At 44.9% G+C, this 22,385-nt stretch overlaps 2 protein-coding genes across 5 annotated transcripts; both read right to left on the bottom strand.

Moving 5' to 3' along the window:
• Positions 1 to 4,304, bottom strand: SUOX (sulfite oxidase). Of its 4 annotated transcripts, XM_016214379.2 has the most exons (6): positions 4,211 to 4,304; positions 3,430 to 3,508; positions 3,288 to 3,350; positions 2,569 to 2,628; positions 2,140 to 2,317; positions 1 to 1,910 (listed from the first exon to the last, which is right to left on the bottom strand). In XM_016214379.2, the coding sequence occupies exons 4-6, from the start codon at positions 2,616 to 2,618 to the stop codon at positions 501 to 503; spliced, it is 1,638 nt and encodes a 545-aa protein (XP_016069865.1). In that variant the 5' UTR covers positions 2,619 to 2,628; positions 3,288 to 3,350; positions 3,430 to 3,508; positions 4,211 to 4,304; the 3' UTR covers positions 1 to 500. The 4 variants fall into 4 exon arrangements, with proteins under 4 accessions (XP_016069865.1, XP_016069866.1, XP_016069867.1 ...); XM_016214380.2 differs by lacking the exon at positions 3,430 to 3,508 and having other exon boundaries at positions 4,211 to 4,292; XM_016214381.2 differs by lacking the exons at positions 3,430 to 3,508; positions 4,211 to 4,304 and adding an exon at positions 3,882 to 4,172.
• Positions 4,305 to 6,861: 2,557 nt separating this feature from the next.
• On the bottom strand, positions 6,862 to 22,375 carry RAB5B (RAB5B, member RAS oncogene family). Its single transcript, XM_016214392.2, has 6 exons — positions 22,297 to 22,375; positions 11,903 to 12,165; positions 10,672 to 10,823; positions 10,291 to 10,413; positions 9,637 to 9,730; positions 6,862 to 9,309 (listed from the first exon to the last, which is right to left on the bottom strand). Exons 2-6 carry the CDS (start codon positions 12,063 to 12,065, stop codon positions 9,194 to 9,196), a joined length of 648 nt encoding a protein of 215 aa, XP_016069878.1. The 5' UTR covers positions 12,066 to 12,165; positions 22,297 to 22,375; the 3' UTR covers positions 6,862 to 9,193.
• Between the last annotated feature and the right edge of the window lie 10 nt (positions 22,376 to 22,385).

Here is a 22,385-nt window from a genome sequence, read left to right on the forward strand (position 1 = left end):
TTGTAGTTTTAAAAAGATGCTTTATTGATATATTTAGAAAAGTATAACTATAAAGTGAGAGGGTTGCACTGTTCACAACCCCCTGGCAACCCAGAGAGGCAATAGAAAGTCACATATCCACATTCTCTGAATAATCCAAGAAAAGCAAAATAAGGCCTCAGTGGTGATAGGCATTAGAAGTGGAGGTGGGGTAAGAAGAGAAAATAGTCCTTGTTTACAGAAATACATTTCTCACTTCTAGACCCTTGCTCCAACAGCTCTCACCTCTTGGCACAGAATCAGTGGCCAGAAATATATGTAACAGTGTCAAAGGAGGGTGGTGTCTAGGTGGAAACGTGCAATGTGTGTACCTGTGTGCATCTTAGGAAGGCATAGTACAAGTTTGTGATCCAAGAAGTGGAGAGATGGAAGGAAAGGTTTTTTGTGGAAATGAGGCTCAAGGATGGGTGTGGCAAGGGGTTTAGAAAGTGCTTCTGGGGAGTAGATGGTTCCATTTCATCTCATGGGGCAACGTGGACGTGGACACGGTGCCAGGCATTGCTGAGCACACCTCGCAGGTTCCAGATTGGGGCCACAGTGTCTGGCTGCACATTGTAGCTGTCATCTACAGCCTTACAAATAATGTTCAATTCCTTTTTCCCAGGTGGCACAGGGGCTTGCAGCTGCCATAGCCGCCAGGCCCAGGCCTTTCGGGGACACTGTTCCTCTCCATCCAGCTCAGCCACCTGCCAGGTTAGGCCCCCATCCAGAGATACATCCACCCTGATTACAGCCCTTCCACCACCACTCCATGCATAGCCCTTGACAGTCACCTCCCCTGACTCTACCATCTCCCCATCCTTGGGCTCTGTGATGGCTGACTGGACAGGAAGTTCCTGAATAGATGGAGCAGAGTCAAAATCTACAGAGTCCCAGTCCACAGATGGAGAGAAGCCTTTGTAATCTCGCCGCTGCCAGTGGCTGTAACTTTCCTCTGGTTTCACACTCACTTTGCCCAGCCATTTGACATGGCGGGCACCCACCACACCAGGAACCACCACTCGCACAGGAAAGCCATGGTCACGAGGCAGAGGCTGCCCATTCATCTCATATGCCAGCAGGACCTCAGCTTCAGGGTCCATGGCCCGAGCCAGAGGGATGGATGCTCCATAGGCAGTCCCTGTGGGGTCTGAGTCCAGTCCCTCAAAGCAGACATGGGCCTCAGTTTCACAGAGTTGGTGACCAGCCTTGGCCAATACATCACACAGTCGTGCCCCAGCCCAGCGTGCAGTGCTAATGGCCCCTATACTCCACTCTAGACCTCTTACTTCTTTTAACTGATTCATCTCAGAGCGCCGGTTGCCAGCACACTGCAGAGTGACCGTGATCTCATGCTTTGGAAATTGGTACAAGTCATCCAGGGACAGGGACAGTGACTGACCCCGAGGTGGTCCTACTATATGCAGGCGATATGTGTTTGGATCCAGATTAGGTACAGGCAGATGGTTTCGAGTGAAGAAGATAGGGTTGGGTGTGATGTAGTTTTCCGTCAGCAGCTCAGGGGGGGGTTCTGCATTAAAAGGGCGCTGGCTGTTGACCTTCAGAGCTGGGTGACGTATAGGATCATCAGCATAAGGGTCAGAGGTCTTCAAGGTGGAGGGTGCCTTGTCTTCAGGGCTCAGCTCCCCGATCTTGTACTGAGCCAGTATCTCACGTATGTGGGACTGGTTGTGAACGGCATAGAGGGCCCAGAAAGGCTCTAGAGGACCCCCGGCTGCTAACATCAGCTTTGATGGACCCCCTGGGTGTAGGTCCACAAATTCTGTTACGTCAAAGACCTCAGAGCCCAGAGTCACCCAGATCCTAGTCTCAGGGCTGCTGTGGGCTTTTACTTCCTCCCTTGTATATATGCGTGGTGACTCCTGAGCAGCCTGCAGGCAGGGCAGGGGTGAGGCAAAAGGGAACAGAATATTAAGAAGAAATCACTGCAGCTCACCCTGAGCCAATTCACAAAGTGTAGCCACTGGGAAATGGAGGTAGCAGATTTCATGTCTACTATGCATGAAGACAGTGTCACTGTGGGCTCTGTGGTAACACCCTGGCTTGCCTGGGGAGCATAGTAGGGTCCCTGACAGTGAAGTCTCTTCCTTTCCCACTTACCCTGCAACGGTGGTCATGATAGGCCAACACTGCACCAAGGCCTAGCAGGGTCCCCATGACTCTCCATCCCCTGGTGCTGGTGGTATCTCTAGAGAAGGCAAAGCTGGGGCACTGGGGCTGAAATGAATCATCTGTAGAGCAGACCTGAACGCAGAGCCTTGAGTGGGTATACTTGAGTCTGGAAGAGAAAGAGGTCTTCTTAGTAGCACGTTTCTGATCAGTGAAGACCTAGGGTTTACCTCTCCCTGGTTGGCCATTGGCTCCTTCAGTTGGAACTGAAGGGATGGGTGAGACAAGTGGAATCTGGCTTACCTTTTCCTTCCTTGCCACCATCTCAACTATCTTATTTGGCAGATAAAAAAAGACATTATAAAGATACTGGGAGTAAAACATATGGGTTAGGAGACCCCTTAGGATGTGTTAGCCTACCTGCAGGCCTGTCTGAGCCGCAGGACCACAGCTCTGTGCAGCAGCAGCATTGTGGTAGATCTGTAAGAGGAAGATTCTGGGATCAAGATAGTAATTCCTGGGAGGGGATGATATTAAGGTAGTTTGAGGGAATAGGTGGGAGGAAGACACAGAGGAGGTCACATGGAGAGACTTTTGCCCTGGTAATGAGGCCCAAAGATAGGAGTGTAGGGGTCCAAGTGGGCCTTTAGAGAAAACCTGGAGCACTTCAGAGACAGACTCTACTGACAGGATAAAAGGGAATGGGGCTGGAAGGAGCAATAGGAGTCTTCTGGAATCACTCATCTTCCATCCTCTACTCTACTTTTGGGCCTAAAAAGGAAGAATTTATTTCTTAAGTCAGGAGAAGACAACTGAAGGGCTTACTTAAACAGGAACAAAAAGGTAAAAAAAAAAAAAAAAAAAAAAAGGTAGTGGCAGCCTAATGGGGGGAAGGAGCTCAGATTATGGAGTCAAACTGCATTGGGTTTGTGAAACCAGCCCTGCCATTAACCAGACCTGTTCCCAGGGCAACATAATGAAGCCTCCCTGAACCTGCTTCCTCATCTATGAAATGAGATCTACATAGCACAGCTGCTGTGAACAGTAAACAAGTAATAACATTATCTTTGAAGGCCTTTCAGTCTCCTCCTCTCTCTCCACCCACCCTAAAAAAAAATTGAACCCAGCTGGGAACCTACCTTGTCTCTGCTCAGTGAGCTCAGCAAATCGAGGAGTTAATGGCCAGAGTGTCAGGGGATGGGCTAGAGAAGGAAAAAGGTAATTTCTCTGTTCTCTGCCCTGCAGCAGTTTCTTCCTCACAGCAGGGAGCAGATCACTGACCCCAAGAGGCCCAAGTAGGGAGGAGTGAGAAGAGTCCCAATTGCTGATGAGATGCTGAAGAGGGGGGCAGGCAGAGGAACTGTGAAGAAGAAAGGAGTAGGAGCAGTCTGCATTTTACTCCTGGGCGATGGGCCTCTCTCCCTCCCACCTGCCCTCAATTCCAGCAGCCCACTTGAATCTGACCAGGGGTGCAGGTAGGGCTGACCTGCAGGGGAACTCAGTCAATTCAATGTCCCAGGTTTTGGGGGAGGCAGTCTTCTGCTACATAACAGATGCCACTCCATTGTAGGGGTAGTGACCCCTCACTCCTAAGGAGCAATTTAGGTAGGAGGATACGTCCAGCACCAGGGCACAAGCACCTGGGCCTGTGCAGTTGACACAAGAGTGTCTTGTGCCCTAGCCGGTTTGGCTCGGTGCTTAGAGTGTCCGCCTGGGGACTGAAGGGCACGTACCTCGGTTGCAAGTTCGATCCCCAGCCCTCGGGGCTTGTGTGGGAGGCAACCAATCCATGTGTCTCTCACATTGATGTTTCTCTCTCTCTCTTCCACTCGCTCTGAAAAGCAATGGAAAAAAATATCCTCGGGTGAGGATAAAAAAAAAAAAGTGTCTTGTAGCAACACCCCGCGCCCCAGGAGCACCCGGACAGCGGGAGTGGAGGTGGGTACTGGCAGTTTTGATGTCCTTGGGGTTCGAAGCACCCCTGGGTGCCAAGGCCCCCGCCGTCGCCCAGGTCATCAGCCCTCCCCCTTCCTCTTTCCTCTGCCGGCCCCAAACCCCTTACCCTGTCTGAAGTCCGCACGATGGACCCGTCCAGCGCCGAGAGACTGCTGGCGAGAGGGCGAGGTTAGCGCTCTGACGTTGGGTCGGAATTAAAGAATCATTCGTGTTCCTCCGCTCGTCCCCCAGCCATTGGCGGGCCGCGGACTGCCTCCTAGCTGCTGTGCCCGCCTCCTGGAGGCCAAAGCAGGCGGGGCGCCTCCAGAGTTTGAAGCTAGGGCAGTTTTTGTGTGTGTGTGTGTGTGTGTGTTTTCCACCCCCACCGGACAAAGAATGGGACCCTTTCATAAGTCCAGAACCCGGGCAGTGGAAGGCGACGAGGACTCCAAAGGTTGGGTTGAAAGGTGGGAGAGTGAGATGCCCCCACCCCGCCCCGCCCCGCCCCTACAGCTGAGACTCAAAGCTGCGTTTTCTGGAGGCCTCTGGATCCAGCCAGCTTTCTCCTGGCAGTGAGGCTCGCCTCTACCCTGATTTTGACCAGCATCTATGTTGCAGCGACGACAGCCCTGTTTGTCTTTTAGAGACAACAAGGTCAAGCAATCACTTCTCTTATATACAAGAATGAGAGCAGAAACAAAGCCTTAATAGTGGTTCAAAGACTTTGAGAGTCCTTGTACTCTAATTTCTCCCCAAATTATGGAACCATCAACACTGACTAGCTCTTTTAAAAATCCTCACTTAGTAAGAGCAAAGACATATATAACACCCCATATTAGGAAGATTATAATTGCTCATAATCTCTAAGCAAATAATTTGCTATTACCCTTTTAATATTTGGTGCAGGACTAAAAACTTGTCATTGGCCGGTTGTGAACCAGGGGCAAATGTATCACACTGCCCTCTAGAGAACAGAAGGTTGAGCTACAACCTTACTAAGTAAGGGCTTCATCTTTAATTTTGGAAGATCATGTCCCCTCCCATGCTCTCTTAAACTGAACTAGAGATTTTACCAGGAATCAAGGAGTCATGGTGGAGTACTAAGAAATATACAGAAAGGGGAAATGACACTGAATAGGTAATTTTGGCTCTAAGATTTTCAGAAACAGATTTTCAACACTACTACGTACAATTAAATCATCAGAGAGGCCTGGTGCAAGACGTATCTCTTACCAGTTTTAAAAATCAGGCTCAGCCCAAGGATACAGAGAAGTCAGTTAGGGACTGTGAGAAGCCACCAGGATGGATAAGGTTACTTCCTTAATAATAATATCACCTCCCTGTGTGCCACACACATGCTGTACATAACTGACCTTTAAACCTCAACTTTTCTTTATTTTACAGAAGAAACTGAGGCATAGAGCAGCTAAGTAACTTGTCAAGGCCACAGCTGGTAAGTTGGCAGAAATAGGACTGGAATGCCAGGTCTGTTTGGCACCAGTCCTCTTTCCTTTCTTTCAGATTCTTTGGAATTTAAAACTCCTCCTGCAACTATACCTAATCTTTTCTCTGTATCATTCTCCACCACCCACCTCCACTTAAGACTATGATAGACAAAAGGGCTTCACATACAGTAGGAAACAAGAGCAGATCCAGGAGAAGCTTTTCTGTTGGGGTAGACACATGATCAGTCAAAACGCTAGTTCAGTGATTTTTTTAACCTTCTTTAGGTCATGGTCCCCTTTGAGATACTAATAAGGCAAAGGCAAAGGGCCCTCTCCCTACAGAAATAAATAAATTAAAAAAAAAAAAGTATCTATTGATTTCAGAGAGAGGAAGGGAGAGGGAGAGAAACATCAATGACGAGAGAGCCATCATTGATTGGCTGCCTCCTGCATGCCGACTGGGGATTGAACCTGCAACCTGGGCATGTACCCTAACTGGGAATTGAATCGTAATCTCCTGGATCCGAGGTCGATGCTTAGCTGCTGAGCCATGCCCGGCCAGGCAGAAATAAATAAATTTTTGCATAATACTTCAAAGGAGTCAGAAATTCCACCTCTCTCTAATCTCATCAACTGCCTGCCCAAAGGGCGATAGCCCCCCCATATATACATTCTGTTAAGAGGATCTAAAAAAATAGCTGTGGTTAGATTTGATGAGCTTTCTAGTGGCCTGGAAATAGAGTGATTAAATAGCAATAAAACCCAAGCTGGTCTGGCTTAGTTGGTTGGAGTATTGTCCGGTGCACCAAAAGATGGCGGGTTCGATTCCTGGTCAGGGCACATACTCAGGGTGCGGTTCCACCCCTGGTGGGGGAGTGTACTGGAGGCAGCCAGTCAATATTTCGCACATTGATGTTTCTCTCTCTCTCTCTAAAAACCAATTAAAATTTTTTAATTAAACAAACAAACAACAAAAAAACAGCAATAAAGAAACTATTTTCCAATTGGGTTACCTCACTATTCAAGAACAGATAAGAGGGAATAAGGAGGCACCAAGATGCAGGGGAGGGTGTGTTTCTGATTCAATAAAACTACTGGGTGCCCTTTCTTCCAAATTTCTAGTATCAGTCAGACAAAGTAAAAAAAAAAAGCAACACTCCAATACACTTTTCTTTTTTTCCTTTTTTACTTACATTAAATACATCGGTAAATCAGCAGTCGCATTCTGTTACCACGATTGTTATGTTGGAAGAGGAAGGGGGAAAAAAGGCAAATACTTTCTTAGGAGGAAAAAAAGGACCCCCCGCCCCCCGCAAAAAAACAAAAAAACAAAAAAAAACTGATCAGAAGAAAAAAATGAAGAGCTGGGAAATAAAAACTAAGATCCCCAAGCCCAACAGAGCTCAAAGGAAAGCAGAGAACTGGTAGGAAGTAGAAGGCAGGCAGCAGATAGGCCCAGAAGCTAAGGCCAATCCTGTTCCTAAAGGGGGCGGGAGAGGGGAGAAGCCTGGAGAAATGGTTTCCCAGCCCCAAGGCAATGAAACATCCTCACTCCTGCTCCATGGGGAAAGCTGCACAGAGAAAGAACTTCGTTTTTAAGAGACTAAAAAGAGCCATCCTAGTTCTTCCACTTATAGGAATGCACTGGGTGCTGTTGGGGGCTAGTGGGGTGCTGGCAAAGGAAGGCAAAAATGTATGTGTGTTTCAGGGCCACGGGAACTAAGGCTGCCCCTGGAAAAGGAAGGGAATTGAGGCCTAAGTGGAAGAACCTAAGCTGGGTCCTTTAGAATCTCAGCCTCATGGATTTCTCAGCTGCTCTGGGACAGAAGGAAGTCTCTAAGCCAAAAGGGCAGAAAGGTTCCAAACCTAGGTCACTGAGGCCTTCACTGAGGCCTTTTCTATATTACTTTCCCTAATTTTCCCAAAACTCTAGGCTGGAACAAGAAGTTTAGAATTCTCTCCTGCCTTGATGGCTTCCCAAAGACATCCTAAAATACCTGATGAGGGATGTGAAGAGAGGCTAGAGATTTAGAAAGGACCAACATTGTCTGGTGATGTGAGACAGTTGTGAGGGACCTTCGGTGCCAGTCGTTCTGTCCACAAGAACAGGTGTTATAAGGGGGCCACAAGTAGGCCTCTGTGGTGCTAGCCCCTAGTGGTACATGGATTAAACCACTGGTTTCATGGGGATGAGTATGGGGATAAGCATGGAGGGAATAAACTGAAGATACTAACAAAGGAGAAAAGAAATAGGGCCTGATGAGAGGGGGGACAGAATAGACTGTACAGTGGGAATAAAGGTCATACCTATTTACAGGGAAGTAGAAAAGACATGGTAATGGGTAGATCAAATTGAACATGAACCCTGGGAAAGGGCAGAAAACTCCTCCCTCTTGCCTGACTCCTCTTCACCCCTACCATGGCCTGTGCTATCCTGAGACCACTCTCCAGTTGCTTCAGGAAAGGCAAACCTATACCCAAGAGCTAGGCTGGCAAGAATATAGGTTAAGAATCAGAGCTGGAGGAAGATAGCAGTGGAGATTGGGCTTGAGTAGCTGCCACTGGTATGGTTCTCTACAGTCCCTCCCAAAACCTCATATAAATCTTGGATTCCATTTAATTAAAAAGGTGAGGGGGCAGGTAAATCAATCAACCCCCATAAAACAAGTATCCCAACTGAACTACCATCAATTAAAGTGCAAACTGCAGGGGGATATAGTGGCTGGGGCTGAGGCCATCTAAAGGCCAGAGAGAAAAAAATGCACATGTATAAATCAGAGGATGGGTATCAGAAACTGGTCCCTCCTCCAATTAGATCACAGCAGAGCCAAAGATGCAGGCAACCAGTGAAGATTCTTTGGAGGACTCTGGGGTCCGGGGTCTCCCCCACTATGGGGGAGGAGCTACCTAAGAGACTGAGTGAGGGGAAACTAGGCCTTGGAAGAGTTCCAGAGCCACAGATGACACTGTATTTCCGCCTCCACCTCCACCTCCACCTCCGCCCAGTTAGCTAACAACACGACTCCCACCTGGAGCCTGAGAGCTTGCCTTCCCATTCTCACTCTACCTAGAAACACCTTCCACAAGGCCAACTCATGTTTACTGCAGTGTTTTTAAATATGAGAAACTCCAACCAAATAAAACCAAAAAGGAAATTTCCTTACTCCCTCCTGCTCTGAGCCTTAATCTCCCCCAGGGCCCTTAATGTGACTGAACTGGAAACCTCCTTCCTCAGTTCCTGGGTTCATTACCTTCTCCATCCTAGGGAGAGGAGGAAAAGGGGATTAAGAACAGGGATTGACCAAAAGCAGGAGGGGCAGGAGACAAAAAAATGTTTTCTGAAAAAGTGGGGAGAAGAAGGAAAGATAAGTAGGTCACTGTCTTGCACCTATAATACAAAGTGAAGAAAGTTTGTTTTGGAAGGTAAGTCCTGGGGGATATGACCCCCAACCCCCAGAGCAGGGGTAGGAGGTCAGTGGCAACAGCTGCCTGGTGTTGGTTGCTGAAGCGTTAAAAAGTGCCATGACGGAGCTGTCAGGAGGCAGCCCTTGGGAGCCAGGGCTCAGTGTGCTGTTACCGTAGGGGCTGTGTGCTGAGGGGTGGGAATGGAGGTTATTTCTTAGCTCTCGTGCTAGCTCCATACTTGTTTGCTGCTAGCTACCCCCTCAGTTGCTACAACACTGGCTCTTGTTCTGCTGGGACTGCTCATGGAGATCCACACCTCGGCTTCGGCCTGCTGCACCCCCCAGATTCTGGGGTTCACTCTTTGGCAACTTCTTAGCTAGAGGCAAAAAGAGAAGGGAACAAAGTATGGTAGATTTTAACTCATCCCCACAAAAAGACTATTGGGTGGGGGAGAAGGGGAAATGTGATACATTAAAAGAAATGTTCTGAAGAGGGTAGGGTTTACTATTTGTAAACTACATTAAAGACGAGGGTGCTCAAGCTGCAGCTAAATGATGGAGGTCACAATGGAAAGTTAAGATATTTCCATACCCAAAGTTTTCACAAGAGGAGACCCTCCCATTTATCCTTATGATTTGGGTTAGTGATCTTGCCTAGAGGTAAGGGAAAAAGACAGGAAGACCTCAGGCTGCTCTGACCTTACCTATTGCCAGGAAGAGATCGTTCACGTTCATAGCTGTCTTGGCTGAGGTCTCCATAAACAGTAAGCTGTTGTCATCTGCATATGCTTGGGCCTCCTGCAAGGGGTGGGGTACAGTGGTGCTCAGAAGGTAGGTTAGGAACAAGGATGGCCTTTCCACTCCCATGCAGCACCAGAGTTAGGCAATACCCTAGGTTCCCTAAATTTAACTGCCCCTCTGAGCCAGCTGGCTCTGGACCCATATTTTGGTGACAACTCCCTCAAGGATAACACATGGTCTAGACCACTTTATGCAACAAACAGATATCAGGAATCCTAATTATGGGAGAGTAAGTAAGTTGGTTGCAGGCTTTTGGGTTCTGACCCTTGAATAGTCCCTTACCTCAAATTCACGTGCTCTCTCCTTCCTACTTTCACATTGGTACTCCCACAACTGGAATTCCCTACCCACCCCTCTGCTCTGGAATTTTCTTCTGCCTCCTCTAAAATCTCCCGGCTGTCATTAGGGTCACATTGTTGCTGTTTTTAACATGGTGCAGAACTGGGGAATGATATGATGAATGCCCTCAGATGAGGTTTCCAGAGAGGGCACGTTTGGACAAAGAGATTCCAACACAGAGGGAGTGTATTACAAAGGGACCCTATTGGCCATCTTACTTCATACTCCACCATGCGCTTGTTGGCCAGGTCAGCTTTGTTTCCTGCCAGGGCAATAACAATGCTAGGACTGGCCTGTCGCTGTAGTTCCTTTACCCATGTCTTCGCTCTGGCAAAGGTTTCCTAGGAAAACATGAGGAAGAAAATGAGTGGGTTGGAATAACTGTCAATCCAGGTCCATCACCTTTAAAACCCAGTCTCAAAACTCACTTCTTCTAGGTGGCCTTTCCTCACTAAAACCACCTATCTCTGATAATTTATTACCCTTGTCTTCTCAGCATTTACAATCATAATTTTGTTACTTCGAAAACCTGTTTTCTCTCCCCCACTTAATTTAATTCCTATAAATAAAAGCAAGGATAACCTTCTCAGCCCACTTACCTGATTAGTAATGTCATACACCACGATTGCAGCTTGGGCACCTCTGTAGTACATAGGGGCCAAGCTATGGTATCGCTCCTGCCCTGCTGTGTCCCAGATCTCAAACTTGACTGTTGTGTCATCTAGGCAAACAGACTGGGTGAGGAAGGCCGCTATGGATAAGAAAATGAAGAAGCAGTTGTAAGTGAGAGGATGAATTGGAACACCACACCCCCCTTCACAATATCTCTACTCTTCAGTCTAAAACCAGTCACGACTTGGGCCATTCAGCTACGGGAAAAGGTTTAGTGTTCTCTTTATATATAGGTCCTGGAACCAGGATTAAGGCTACTCTTGGCTAAGTCCTTCCTGCAGAAGTTTCTCTAGCCTAAGGAATGGATACACATCATAAACTGAGGGACCGAAAGAACTGGCACTTATATCAGAGTCATCCCTCTTCTAACCAAAATAGAATGATAAGGAATAATGACAGAGATAATAAGCTTCAGATAAAACTCACATAAGAACTGATCAGAAGATTTTAAAGCTTGACAGGAGGTCCCAAATGCCAATATTATTTGGCTGTTACTTTTTCATATAATTTTCTGGCCCAAGAACACTACATTTCCAAGGTGACTAGTACAAGTGGGGAAGTAGTAACATGGGAGTTCTCAGAAAATATCTTTTATCGAATTAGCATCCTATTTTGGAGGTAATGGCAGGGAGAAGGCAGCAAAGGTGGGAAAGGCAGATGACCTTTATCTTTTGTATTTAGTTCCAGTCTCTATTTTACCGGATACTGTATGTGCAACAAAATGCACATACAAACATGCCTATACCTCCACTGCCTCCAACACTGATCAGTAGATTTAGGGTAGGGCCCAAGCATGCATAGAATAAAAATGCTCCCCAGATGATTCTGGTGTGCATCTTTGATTATGAATCACTGCTCCAAACCAACTCTACTCCACATAACCCTCAACTGAACTTCACTGGGATTAAGATGAGAGTAGGAGGAGGGAGACATAAAAAATCAGTGATTTTACTGGTGCGCAACAATCAACTTTCTTTATTCTAGGAAGCAAGGGGATAAATACATACCTGCCTTTTGGCATTATGGCAATTTTTTTTCTGTTTCATAAAGGATTTCCATTCCAGGGAGCTAAGATGGCCAGCTTCACAGTCAGGTCCCTAGGTCTAACTTCAAAAGCCTTACTAAGCATTGAACTTCTTCATTCCCTGAGATACTCACCTCCAATGGTGCTCTCCTGGTATTCATGGAACTGCCCTTTAACAAAACGTAACACCAGGCTAGATTTCCCCACTGCAGATTCACCCAACAGGACCAATTTGAACTGGCATATTTTGCTGGCCTGGGGCTGCCCATTGGGCCTGGCTGTGCTTCTGCTAGTCATGGCTAGATTTTCAGAGTGGGAAAGGGTGGAGGGAGGGGGATGCCACAAAGCGGCAAAGGGGGGAGGGGGGAGGGGAGGGGACTTCCAGGCTTTAACAGTCCTGCAAGAAAAAAAGCAGGTAAAATTAAAACAGGGCCATTATAGCTACAATCACTTCTTAGACAAAGGATAGAATCTTTGCTCCTATGATCTTATAATCATCCACCATTTGGTTACACCACTGAATGTAACTAGGCAGCTGACATTCAGTGGTAAGGGTGGAGAACAATAAAGTACGAATTGCACCTGAAGTAGTTTGCCCTACCACATAATCCCCAAGTGCCATCAGAGCCAAAATGGAGACAGAAAACTGTGCGAGAAGTCTTTACTCCTTTGGTTAATTTCCCACCATGTCTTCAAATAACAGCAAATTGATCAACTTTTAGTTGGCCCGAAGAACACCTAAATCCACCTACAAGTACCCTAGATCCTCAGTATCTCCTTAGTTTCCTGTGGCTGTCCTTTTTCTTCCTCCTGCTCTGCTTTTTTCTAGCTTTCAAAAGAAGTAATTCATTCTAGAGGTGTGGAATGTCAACTCTCCTAACAGTGGAGGGGTATCTTCTGGTTCTGTATCCTTTATATATGACCAGTTTTCTTGACATTTCTGAAATTCTAACCAAAGTCCAATTGCCAGAAAATCTATTCTTTCTCACTTCTGGTCAAAGGTGAGTAGAGAACACAATCAACAGATGTGTTTGGTATCAACTCTTTGATTTGCTTCTGCCACCTCTCCATGTCTGAAAGTCTCTCAAGTCTAGGAGTCAGTAGGCTTGACCTGCTCTCAACTTGCAGCTGTCTTCCTAGTGCTTAGGGATTAGATTACCCTCCACACTTAATGGGCCTAACAGCTGTAGTCCTCCAAATTAGAGGCAGAGAAAGAAGGTGTACCTTCTAAACACACGTAGGAATCTCCAGGGGAAGGTATAGTAGTAAGTCTTCAAGCAATAAATATTTGATGAAAGAATAAACTGAACTACCTCATCTACCTTCCAAGAGGCTAGGAAAGCTGGTACTGGAGGAGGCAGAGAAGCTGGGACTTTGGGAGCCTAATCATGCAAACTTGAATATTTCATCATCCTGACTCTGAGGGGAAAGGAACTATGACATTCAAAGAAGAGTTACTGTGATCCAAACATGCAAAACCTTTCTCTAAAACCTAAGCACTGTTTGGGTTATACTTTGCTTGTTCAAATTCATTTTTCCCTTTTGCAAAGTTGATTCTAGTGACTCCACAAACATCAAACTCTATGGCATATGTGGGGAAGGAAACATTTTGTCACTATAGCAAGTTGTTTTGAAGTCAAATCAGGGTTAAAAATCCCTGTAATTCTAGTAAAGACAGAAGAGACAGTAAAGATAGTAAAGACAGAAAAATCATACAAGAGGCAGTGCAGAGGAACAAAGGCTGTGGAGTCCAATTCACTGGGTTTATTTTACAGTTCTGCTTACTAGCTGTGAAACTTTGGGCCAGTTACTAAATCTTATCTATGTACTCCTTTTCTTATCTGTAAAATGGATAACAGCTTTATGAGGACCTACTTCATAAGGTTGTTGTGAGGATTCAATGAGATAATACATACAGCCCGGCCGGGCGTGGCTCAGCGGTTGAGCATCGACCTAGGATCCAGGCGATTGGAGTTCGACTCTCGGTCAGGGCACATGCCTGGGTTGCAGGCTCAATCCCCAGTCAGGGGCGTGCAGGAGGCAGCCGATCAATGACTCTCTCATCACTGATGTTTCTCAATTTCTCCCTCTCCCTTCCTCTCTCTGAGATCAATAAAGATACAGTTAAAAAAAAAAAAAAGATAATACATATAAAGAACTTAAATAAGTGTCTGACCTAAAGTGCTCAAATGACTATTAAGCTACTAATCGTTATCAATATGACATCAAGAAAATTTTTCTGGCCCTGGCTGGATAGCTCAGTTGGTTAGAGCATTGTCCCAATAAGCCAAAGTTGTGGGTTTGATCCCTAGTCAGGGGACATACAAGAATCAACCAATGAATGATGAAATAAGTGGAACAAAAAATCAATGTTTTTCTCTCTCTCTTCTTTCTCCCTTCTTCTCTAAAATCAATAAATAAAAAAAGAAATTTTTTCTGCCCAAGCCTTACTTTCCACTTTTACAAAATGGAAAAAATATCTACCTCATAGAGTGGATATGAGGATTAAGTGAAAGATTTATTTGCACAGTGCTAATAAATGAGATAGTTATTGCTACCAAGTGGCCCTAATTCACAGAAAAGACCAATTTGATATAGTAAATTATAATTCAGTATTAGTTATCAACATATTCCTAAAAAGCAACCATATTATAAAGAGACAGAGGAAAAAACAGAAGTGTAGACTCTGCCTAGCTGACTCAGTTGGTTGGAGTGTCATCCTGATATGCCAAGGTTTCCAGTTCAGTCCCTGGTCTGGGTACACACAGTAATCAACCAAAAAATGCATAAACAGGTGGAACAACAAATACATGTTTCTCTCTCTCTCTCTAAAATTAAAAAAAAAAGTATAAAGAGAAAGTTGGCAGAGAAATGAGATAAAAGTGAGAACTCAGAAAAGTCCCAAGATATATTAGAGGAAGACAGAGGAATGGAACAAATTATTCTGATCCTACTGAGCATTCTACAGTTTCCTAGGCCAGTGAGCGCTGAGTCCACATCCACATATGCCATTTTATGAAGTTTTCACTGGTCTATGATGAAATGATAAAAATAAAGATGATATACCAAGTTTTTCATAAAGCTAAATTTAACTTAAAAGAGTATATCCTTTTATCCTTTATAACAAGATTTCTAATTTCTTTCTTAGAATCAGTTTTCTCTCTCCTATATATATATATATATATATGAGCATGAAAAAACCTCGAAGACCTATTGTGAAGTAAAAAAAAAACTTGTAGACTAAAACATGTGGTTGGATCCTACTTCTGTAAAAAAGAAAATTCTGCATAGAAAAAGGTATGGAAAGATACACACCCATCTGTTAACAGTGGTTACCTCTGAGGAGAGTGGGACTGAGGAAAGTGGTGTGTGAAGGATTCAGATTTTTTTCATTCTACATAATTCTTTTTTAACAGGAAACATTTTAAAAACTATTTAAGAAAAAATAGTTTTCTTGCCTGGCCAGGCATGGCTCAGCGGTTGAGCATTAACCTAGGATCCAGGAGATAGCGGTTCGATTCCTGGTCAGAACACATGCCCAGGCTGAAGGCTCGATCCCCAGTTGGGGGCGTGCAGGGGGCAGCGGATCAGTGACGACTCTCTCTCATCATTGACGTTTCTCTCTCTCTCCCTCTCCTTTCCTCTCGGAAATCAACAAAGATATATTTTAAAAATAAAAAAACAATCAAGTATATTGCAAATAGTAAGCGTAAGAGTCATGTTGTAAAAATATATCTCTTGTGTCTGTACACACACTGAATTCTGATGTAAAGTGCTTTTTTTTAAAAAAAGTGAGTCATGATCAAAAAGTTTTAAAAACACTGCTTTTGAGAGGCCTGACACTGAAAGATGGGTTAGTAGGGAATGGGGGAAGTCTAGTTTCTGGCCAGCCTATAGGCCATAGTTAATTTCACTATTAGATGAAATTAAGATGAGGGCTGAGTACAGCCAGCTCACCAGGGGTCAGAGGATTCTCCAACCCTGCTACTAAAGTTATGGAGTAATTATGAAAACAGAAAGCCAAACGAGACAAAGTCTCATGTAGTGGTAAGGGCTTTGTTACTGTGCAAGCCTGAATTTTATTCCCTGTTTTCTCAGTTAAACCCACTGTGATATTAGGCTATTCACTCCCTTTTGCCTTTCTGAGCCTCGGCCTCCTTATCTATATGGACGAGCGGGGGGGGGGGGGGGGGGGGGGGCAAAGAAAAGAATTTGAATTCAATTTCAAAGTTCTGGGTACATTTAAGAAATCTGTGCCCTAGCCAGTTTTGCTCAGTGGTTAGAGCTTCAGCCTGTAGACTGAAGGGTCCCAGGTTTGATTTTGGTCAAGGGCACATACCTCGGCCCCAGCCCTGGTCGGGGCAGGAGGCAACCAATCGATGTGTCTCTAACATCGATGTTTCTCTCTCTCCCTTCCACTCTCTCTAAAAAGCAATGGAAAAAATATCAAGTGAGGATAAAACAAAAAAGAAAGAAATTTGTTTCTCTTAGGGTTTTTCAGCATCTGTGAGGATGAATCATTTTTAAAAACATACGTATGTGGTTCATATACATTGTTTCAAGAGGATAGGGCATCATAAAACTCTACCCTTTAAAACTGAAAACAGATGACATAATAGAAAAATACATTTAAAAAGGAAGGGGGGCAGAAGTAACTACAGAGATAAACTGATCAAGTTTCCTTTAGGTGACATACATATACTATACTCTTTTTAATCTTCACCTGAGGATGTTTTTATTGATTTTTAGAGAGAGAAACACCGATCAGTTGCCTCCCATATGTGCTCTGACCAGGGATCAAACCCACAACCTAGGTATGTGCCCTGATAGGAAATTGAACCCACAATCTTTTGGTGTATGGGATGATGCTCCAACCAAATGAGCCGCACAGCCAGGGCATATACTATACTCTTAAGAAACAACAAGAAAAGTTGCTAGATTCTTCAACTTATTCTCTTACCTTTTTATCTATTTCAAAACATATGATCCAAGGGTCAGAACACTAAGCCTTAATGTTGCTACTCTACAAAAGGAAAACATGGGAATTAGAGTAGACTGAATTCTCATGGGCAGACACATCACTCTAGACCTGGGAAAACAGTAGGGAGTTGGGAAAGTGTGAAGATAGGAAACAGTCACAGATACACTCAGGTTGCAAAGCCCTGGTCACTAACCCCCACAGGACAGTAAGTCAAACCAGAGCCCAGACACACAATTAGTGAACCTTCTTGCTACTAAGCAACCTTGGATTATCAGAGACCGGTGACTACTGGGTTACAAGAGAATACCTCCCACCCCAATGTGTCACCCTCAATATGTCCTATCTTCCCTGTTCACAGGAATTGATGGGCTGTCCATCACTGTGCCTTGATCTTTAATCCCAACATGTTTACAACGGTATTATGTTTTCTTAATGCAACAGCTAGACTCAAAAAATCAGGGGTACAAAAATGAAATAATACGTGTAAGATTCAATCGACTTCTCCACTATTCTGGTGGTGATTTTTTTGCTAAGAGTGACAGTGGGCAAATGATCCATCCAAGGGTAAACAATAAACCACAGCCAACCAGTCAAGTAGTGTGATTATTACCAAAGGGGGGGACGGTGTATTTCAACCCTTTCAGTTCAGAAGAAACCAGATTTAGCTTCCCTTAGAAGTGCAGCTCCGTAAGAATGACTTATCAAACGACCATTAACTAGGGAGGACTGAGGCGTGACCATGGCATCAGCCCACTGGGAGAGAGGGGAGAGAGAGGATGAAGGGGCAAGTTATTTAGGTGGGCAGCTCTCCCACCAGTGAAGGCTCAGGTATGAATAGGAAAGGCTTCTCAGCCTGCTGATCCCAGCTAGAGCATGACTCTCTTCCTTTGGCCCCTTTCCACTTGGTAGCTTTCAGTCCCTATGCCTACTACATATGAAACCTCCAGAAGTCTATCACCTGTCATTAGAGACTGAGTTCCAAGTATATAGCCATTGGAGTCTAGCCCATCTCCTAATGTCAGCCTTATAAGGTCAGTTTGCCAGATAAAACGCAATCTAGAGGCCATCTAGTCCAGTGTCTGTATTTTACAGGTGAGGAAACCAAGGCACATAAAATTAATCATCTTGCCTGGCGTTAGCAGACAGACAGCTGTTGTGACACAGCTGCTTAGTAGCAAATCTTCTCTAACAAGTACTCCTAGTCAGGTATTCTTGCTACTATACCACTATACCTCTTAAGGAAGCAACAGATACTGAACTCTGAAGAGGGCACCCACCAGGACAGGAACAAGAGCTTAGATTGGATAGAGTTTCTGCCTCTATTCCGTTTAGATAAGTACTTCCTTTGGGACTAAAAAGTTAGGAAGACCTAGGCCTTCCCTGGTACTGGGATCCAGTCCCATATCCTTCTGACAAAAGGACTCACTCATTATTATGCCTTTCTAAAAGGTCTTGACCAACCCCTGCCAAGATGATTGAAAGAAGCAATATAATGGAAAGAAGTGGTAACTTTTGCAGGATTCAATGGCCTTGGGATTAATGGGAGAGAGTTACTGAGTAGGGAAGATAGGGCAGAAGCCAGTAAATACCTTCAATTCACAAACTTTCTCATTTATATCCCAAATTACCAAAATCTTGATCTGAGAGTTCCACTACTTGGCTCAGTTTTTTCATTGTGTTGATCCAATGTTAATCAATGAGTCACTGGCTTAAATGAGAGTCCTTCCACTTCCCCCACTCTCTCCCTTATATTTCCCTAAGAGGCAAAAAACATACTTATTTCTTATCAGCAGGGTAGTACAAACTCCCTATTATTGACCTAGGAAAGACTGAAATGCCTTTTTACACCTTGTCTGCCTAGCAAACTCTTAATGTATCTTTTAAGTCCAAGCTCAAATGTTACCTCTCTATGAAATTGCATAATTACCCTCTCACTCCAGCAGTATTCATCATTGCTTCTGCTGGGGTCCCATAGTATTAAGACTGTATTACTATCACAGCACTTATTACATCATATGAGTTTAAACTTTGAACTTCTCAAAAAGTGTGACCATTTTTTATGTCATCTTGACTCTCCAGAGCAGAACACAATACCTGATTCCTAGTAGGTGTTCATTAAATGCTCCCTAAATTAAGACCAAAGCAATCCTGCTTCCCTCTTCCATTAACTCCTCCCCTTCTGTGCCATCTGGATAGCTTCTTACTTAGTACCATTTGGAAATGTTTTTAATCAGCTTCAGAGAAGCAATTCTCTCCCTGGCCTCTTTGTGATCTCCCTTGGATGGAGGGCCCCCCTAGGACCCAGCCCACAAGGTACTGTTGCAACTCATATGGGCTAACTGCTTTTCCTGTCATCCGTTACTATGCCTCAAATGGCCTAATCACACCCAATATGTGGTCCTCCCACCCTAACACTGAAGCAACTGTGGCTAAATACAAAAGTTCCCTGAATTTCCAGTTGACATTAATGTTCAAAAAACTTTAGGTCATTATATGAATTCCTGAACCTGAGAAACACAAATTAAATATAATAACCATACCATCACAGAGCTTGAGGACACTCTGAAAAGCATCCACAGTCCCTAAACAGAAGCTACAACCTGACCCAGAAATCTGCAGACTTTGATCACCTGGGTGGCTTCTTACTCAGCTTAGTTACTATTCAGTCAGTGACTAAATCTTCTCTAAAACACTCTTGGGAAGTGGGAGTGTATTGTGTAGGGTTTTAAGGTATCCTTCCTCCTAGAAGGCTGTTGCATTTCCTTATTTTAAATCCACTGTCTTACACTTTAGTTACTTTCCAATCTGAAATGCCTTAGGAATAGGAGCTATACACTTGCTTCTCCAACCTCTGCCTCCTCAGAAGTCAAATCCTTATCCATGCACAGAAACAAACTATAGAAAGAGCAAACCTTGCTCCTGGGCAAAGTAAGAGTTATTGAGATATAAAGTATGACTTCAAGGGCAATGGGAAAGCCCTCTTCTCCACGTAAACTTTTGTAACTCAAGGTTTATGTTTGACATTCTATATTGATAATTCCACTCCTTAGCTCCTTCTTACGAAACAAAAACCCTTGGAAAAATTAAAACTTTAAGTGACTATTTGTTACTTATACCTTAATATGAAGCAATTCCAGATCATGTCTTAAAGGTAGGCTTTCATTAAGGGGAAGATAGGAAAGACAAAAAAATGTAAAAAAAGGGCCAGGATATCACCAGGATGTAAAAAATGGCAAAGTCTAGAGAGGATTAAAACACACGCACACACACACTCCTACAATTTTCTCTAGGACTGGCTTTACAGGAGAGAAAATAAAAGCTCCTGGGAGGGGCAACAATCGAGGTTTCTGTACAAAGACTGGGCATATTAGAGGTCTTCTACAGCCAGTAAGGACAAATTCAATAAGGAGGTAGTATGAAATGTCCCAGTTGCACTGAGGTTTAAAGGACAACCAATTTCATATCTAGAGAAACTTGGGAACTTCTCTCAGAAAGACAGATACAAGGGACCCTTCGGAGAACCATCATCTTCTTTTGGGATAATGGACAGTCATATGGTCCACACACCCTGAGACCATGACCAGAAGATAGAGGTCACAAATTTCTCATGTTAGCAGAGATGCTAATAGTTCTCCCAAACAAAATGATTCAGTTTAATGTTTCTTTCCTGCTCATAAAAGAGAAAAAAGTTTTGTCCATCTATTTGGGCATTTTCTAGGATACCCAATACACAACGGGAGTGCGTGTTAAGAAGGTGAGGGATAACCCAGAGTACAGCTCTTTGCTTGTCTGAATTTGATAGAAGCAAGACAAAAAGAACTGTGAAAGGAGCACGATAAATAACAGAGTATCATCTGAGAAGGGAAACTGAAAAGAATGAGAGACCAGAGTTTGGTGGGAACATGAAAACAGAATTGTCTTTGGTGGCACATCCTCCAAAGCAAAGCAAGATTGGTCTGATCTGCTGTCTCTTATCTCTGACCTTTCTGGATGAAATATAATGAGTGAGGTATGTGTGGGAGGATTTACACTTTTTACACTTCTGTACAGCTTGAATATTTAAAAATATGTACATATTACTTTTGACTTTAAGATGAAATGGAGTTATACAGTATATTGGTATAAAAGGGAAAAAGGAGGAAGCATAATAAGGGAAAATTCAATAAGCTCCAATCTATGGGAGACTAAGGAGATCAGAAGACCATTAAAAATATATGGGAGGAGGGGACTCCTGCGCCTTAGTAATCCATCTTCCTTTTCTCTACTCACCACTTTCCCCAAGTGCCTTACTGTTGCTATTTCTAACAGCACAGAAACCTGGGCTCCTGAAGAAGTAAACAAAAATAGGGGTTATGCCAACCTTGTGGAATGGAATTCTCTCCCCTAAATCCCTTACTCAGTGATATCACTTCAGATTTCCAGGCTTGGTTCCACCTAATCATTACCTGCCTAGGAAATATCCAAGTCTAAGTCCTACAAAGTTTCACAAACTATGGTTGGAAGGTCTCTTGGTGGCTGGGCTTTTATCCCAAAGCCCCTTTCCAGGGCAGATGAGATTGCTGATTCCCCATTTCCAAGTCAGAGATATGGTATCTACTACAGACCAAATTATTAAGTGGGAAAACAAATAAATATCCCCCAAATCCAACTTCTTAGCTCTTGCACAGGAGTGCACCCTAAACCAGCTAAGGCTGGTAAGAAGAAACAGAGACTGCATCCTTCAGCTGAGGCCAAAGGAGTGTAGGGTCTGAGTTTGGAACAGCCAACAGTCACAGGGGGGTAAAAAACACGTTTGTTCTCATTGGCTACCCTGAGAGTACCAAAAACTTCAAGTTACCACATCTCAACACTTAATGGGAACAAAAGAGTGTGTCCTCCCAAGCCTCAGAGCCTCCAGCCCACCCTGGAGCATTCCCAGGCGCTCCCAGAACCGATACCAGTCCCTGCTTAATTTCCCCAACTACCTTAGCCTTCTAGATTAGGAAAGCTTTCTTCATTTGCCTCACTGAACCCAAATCCTTTTCTCGGCTCAACCCTGGGGAACCCTAGTTATTTTTATAACAGTCACTTTCGCTGAAAAAGAATGCCTTTACCCAACTACGAACCCTTCTCGGGCCCCTCCAATTAGACATCTCGAGAGTGCCAGCCCCGGTTACCCTCGGGGCCCGGGCGTTGGGGCTGACCCCTCCTCACCTCCCGCAGATGGGCTTACCTCACTCGCAGCCCCGGCCCTTTCCCCAGCTCCTCCCTCTCAGCGCTGCTAAAGAGGCCTGCCCCTGCCCTCACATAAGACCTGGGCCTCACGCGCCCGCCCCCAGCCCGGCCTCCGGCGGAACCCAGCTTCACCAACTTCGGGCTCCCAGCCCGCCGGGCCCCCTCCTCAGCGCCCCCATTAGGCTTGCCGGGGCCCGGCCCCCTTCTCCCCTCTCCAGTGGGCCACTCTAACCCCATCGCTGAGGCCCAGACCCGCCTCTGAGCTCAGGCCAGGCTGCTCTCCTCTCCCGGGCGCCTCCGCCCCTACCCTACTGGGCTCCATCAGCCCGGTACCTGGGGCTCCGTCTCCCCCGTCGGACCCAAGCCTGTGTCGAACAGACAAACAGCCGCAGCTCAACCAAACCCTCTTGCCCCTCCTCCTC

Source organism: Miniopterus natalensis, chromosome 2 (genome assembly GCF_054644295.1).
Source record: "Miniopterus natalensis isolate mMinNat1 chromosome 2, mMinNat1.hap1, whole genome shotgun sequence".
In the NCBI taxonomy this organism is placed as follows: domain Eukaryota; kingdom Metazoa; phylum Chordata; class Mammalia; order Chiroptera; family Miniopteridae; genus Miniopterus; species Miniopterus natalensis.

Bases quoted from the DNA above. Each gene is read 5' to 3' on its own strand.
- SUOX (XM_016214379.2), bottom strand. From the start codon at position 2,618: ATGCTGCTGCTGCACAGAGCTGTGGTCCTGCGGCTCAGACAGGCCTGC. The intron at 2,318-2,568 runs GTAGGCTAACAC...TTTCTCTTCCAG, and splicing joins CGGCTCAGACAGGCCTGCAG to ACTCAAGTATACCCACTCAA. The intron at 1,911-2,139 runs GTAAGTGGGAAA...CCCTGCCTGCAG, and splicing joins ATCATGACCACCGTTGCAGG to GCTGCTCAGGAGTCACCACG.
- RAB5B (XM_016214392.2), bottom strand. From the start codon at position 12,065: ATGACTAGCAGAAGCACAGCCAGGCCCAATGGGCAGCCCCAGGCCAGC. The intron at 9,731-10,290 runs GTAAGATGGCCA...CACCCCTTGCAG, and splicing joins AGCGCATGGTGGAGTATGAA to GAGGCCCAAGCATATGCAGA. The intron at 9,310-9,636 runs GTAAGGTCAGAG...TTTTGCCTCTAG, and splicing joins CGATCTCTTCCTGGCAATAG to CTAAGAAGTTGCCAAAGAGT.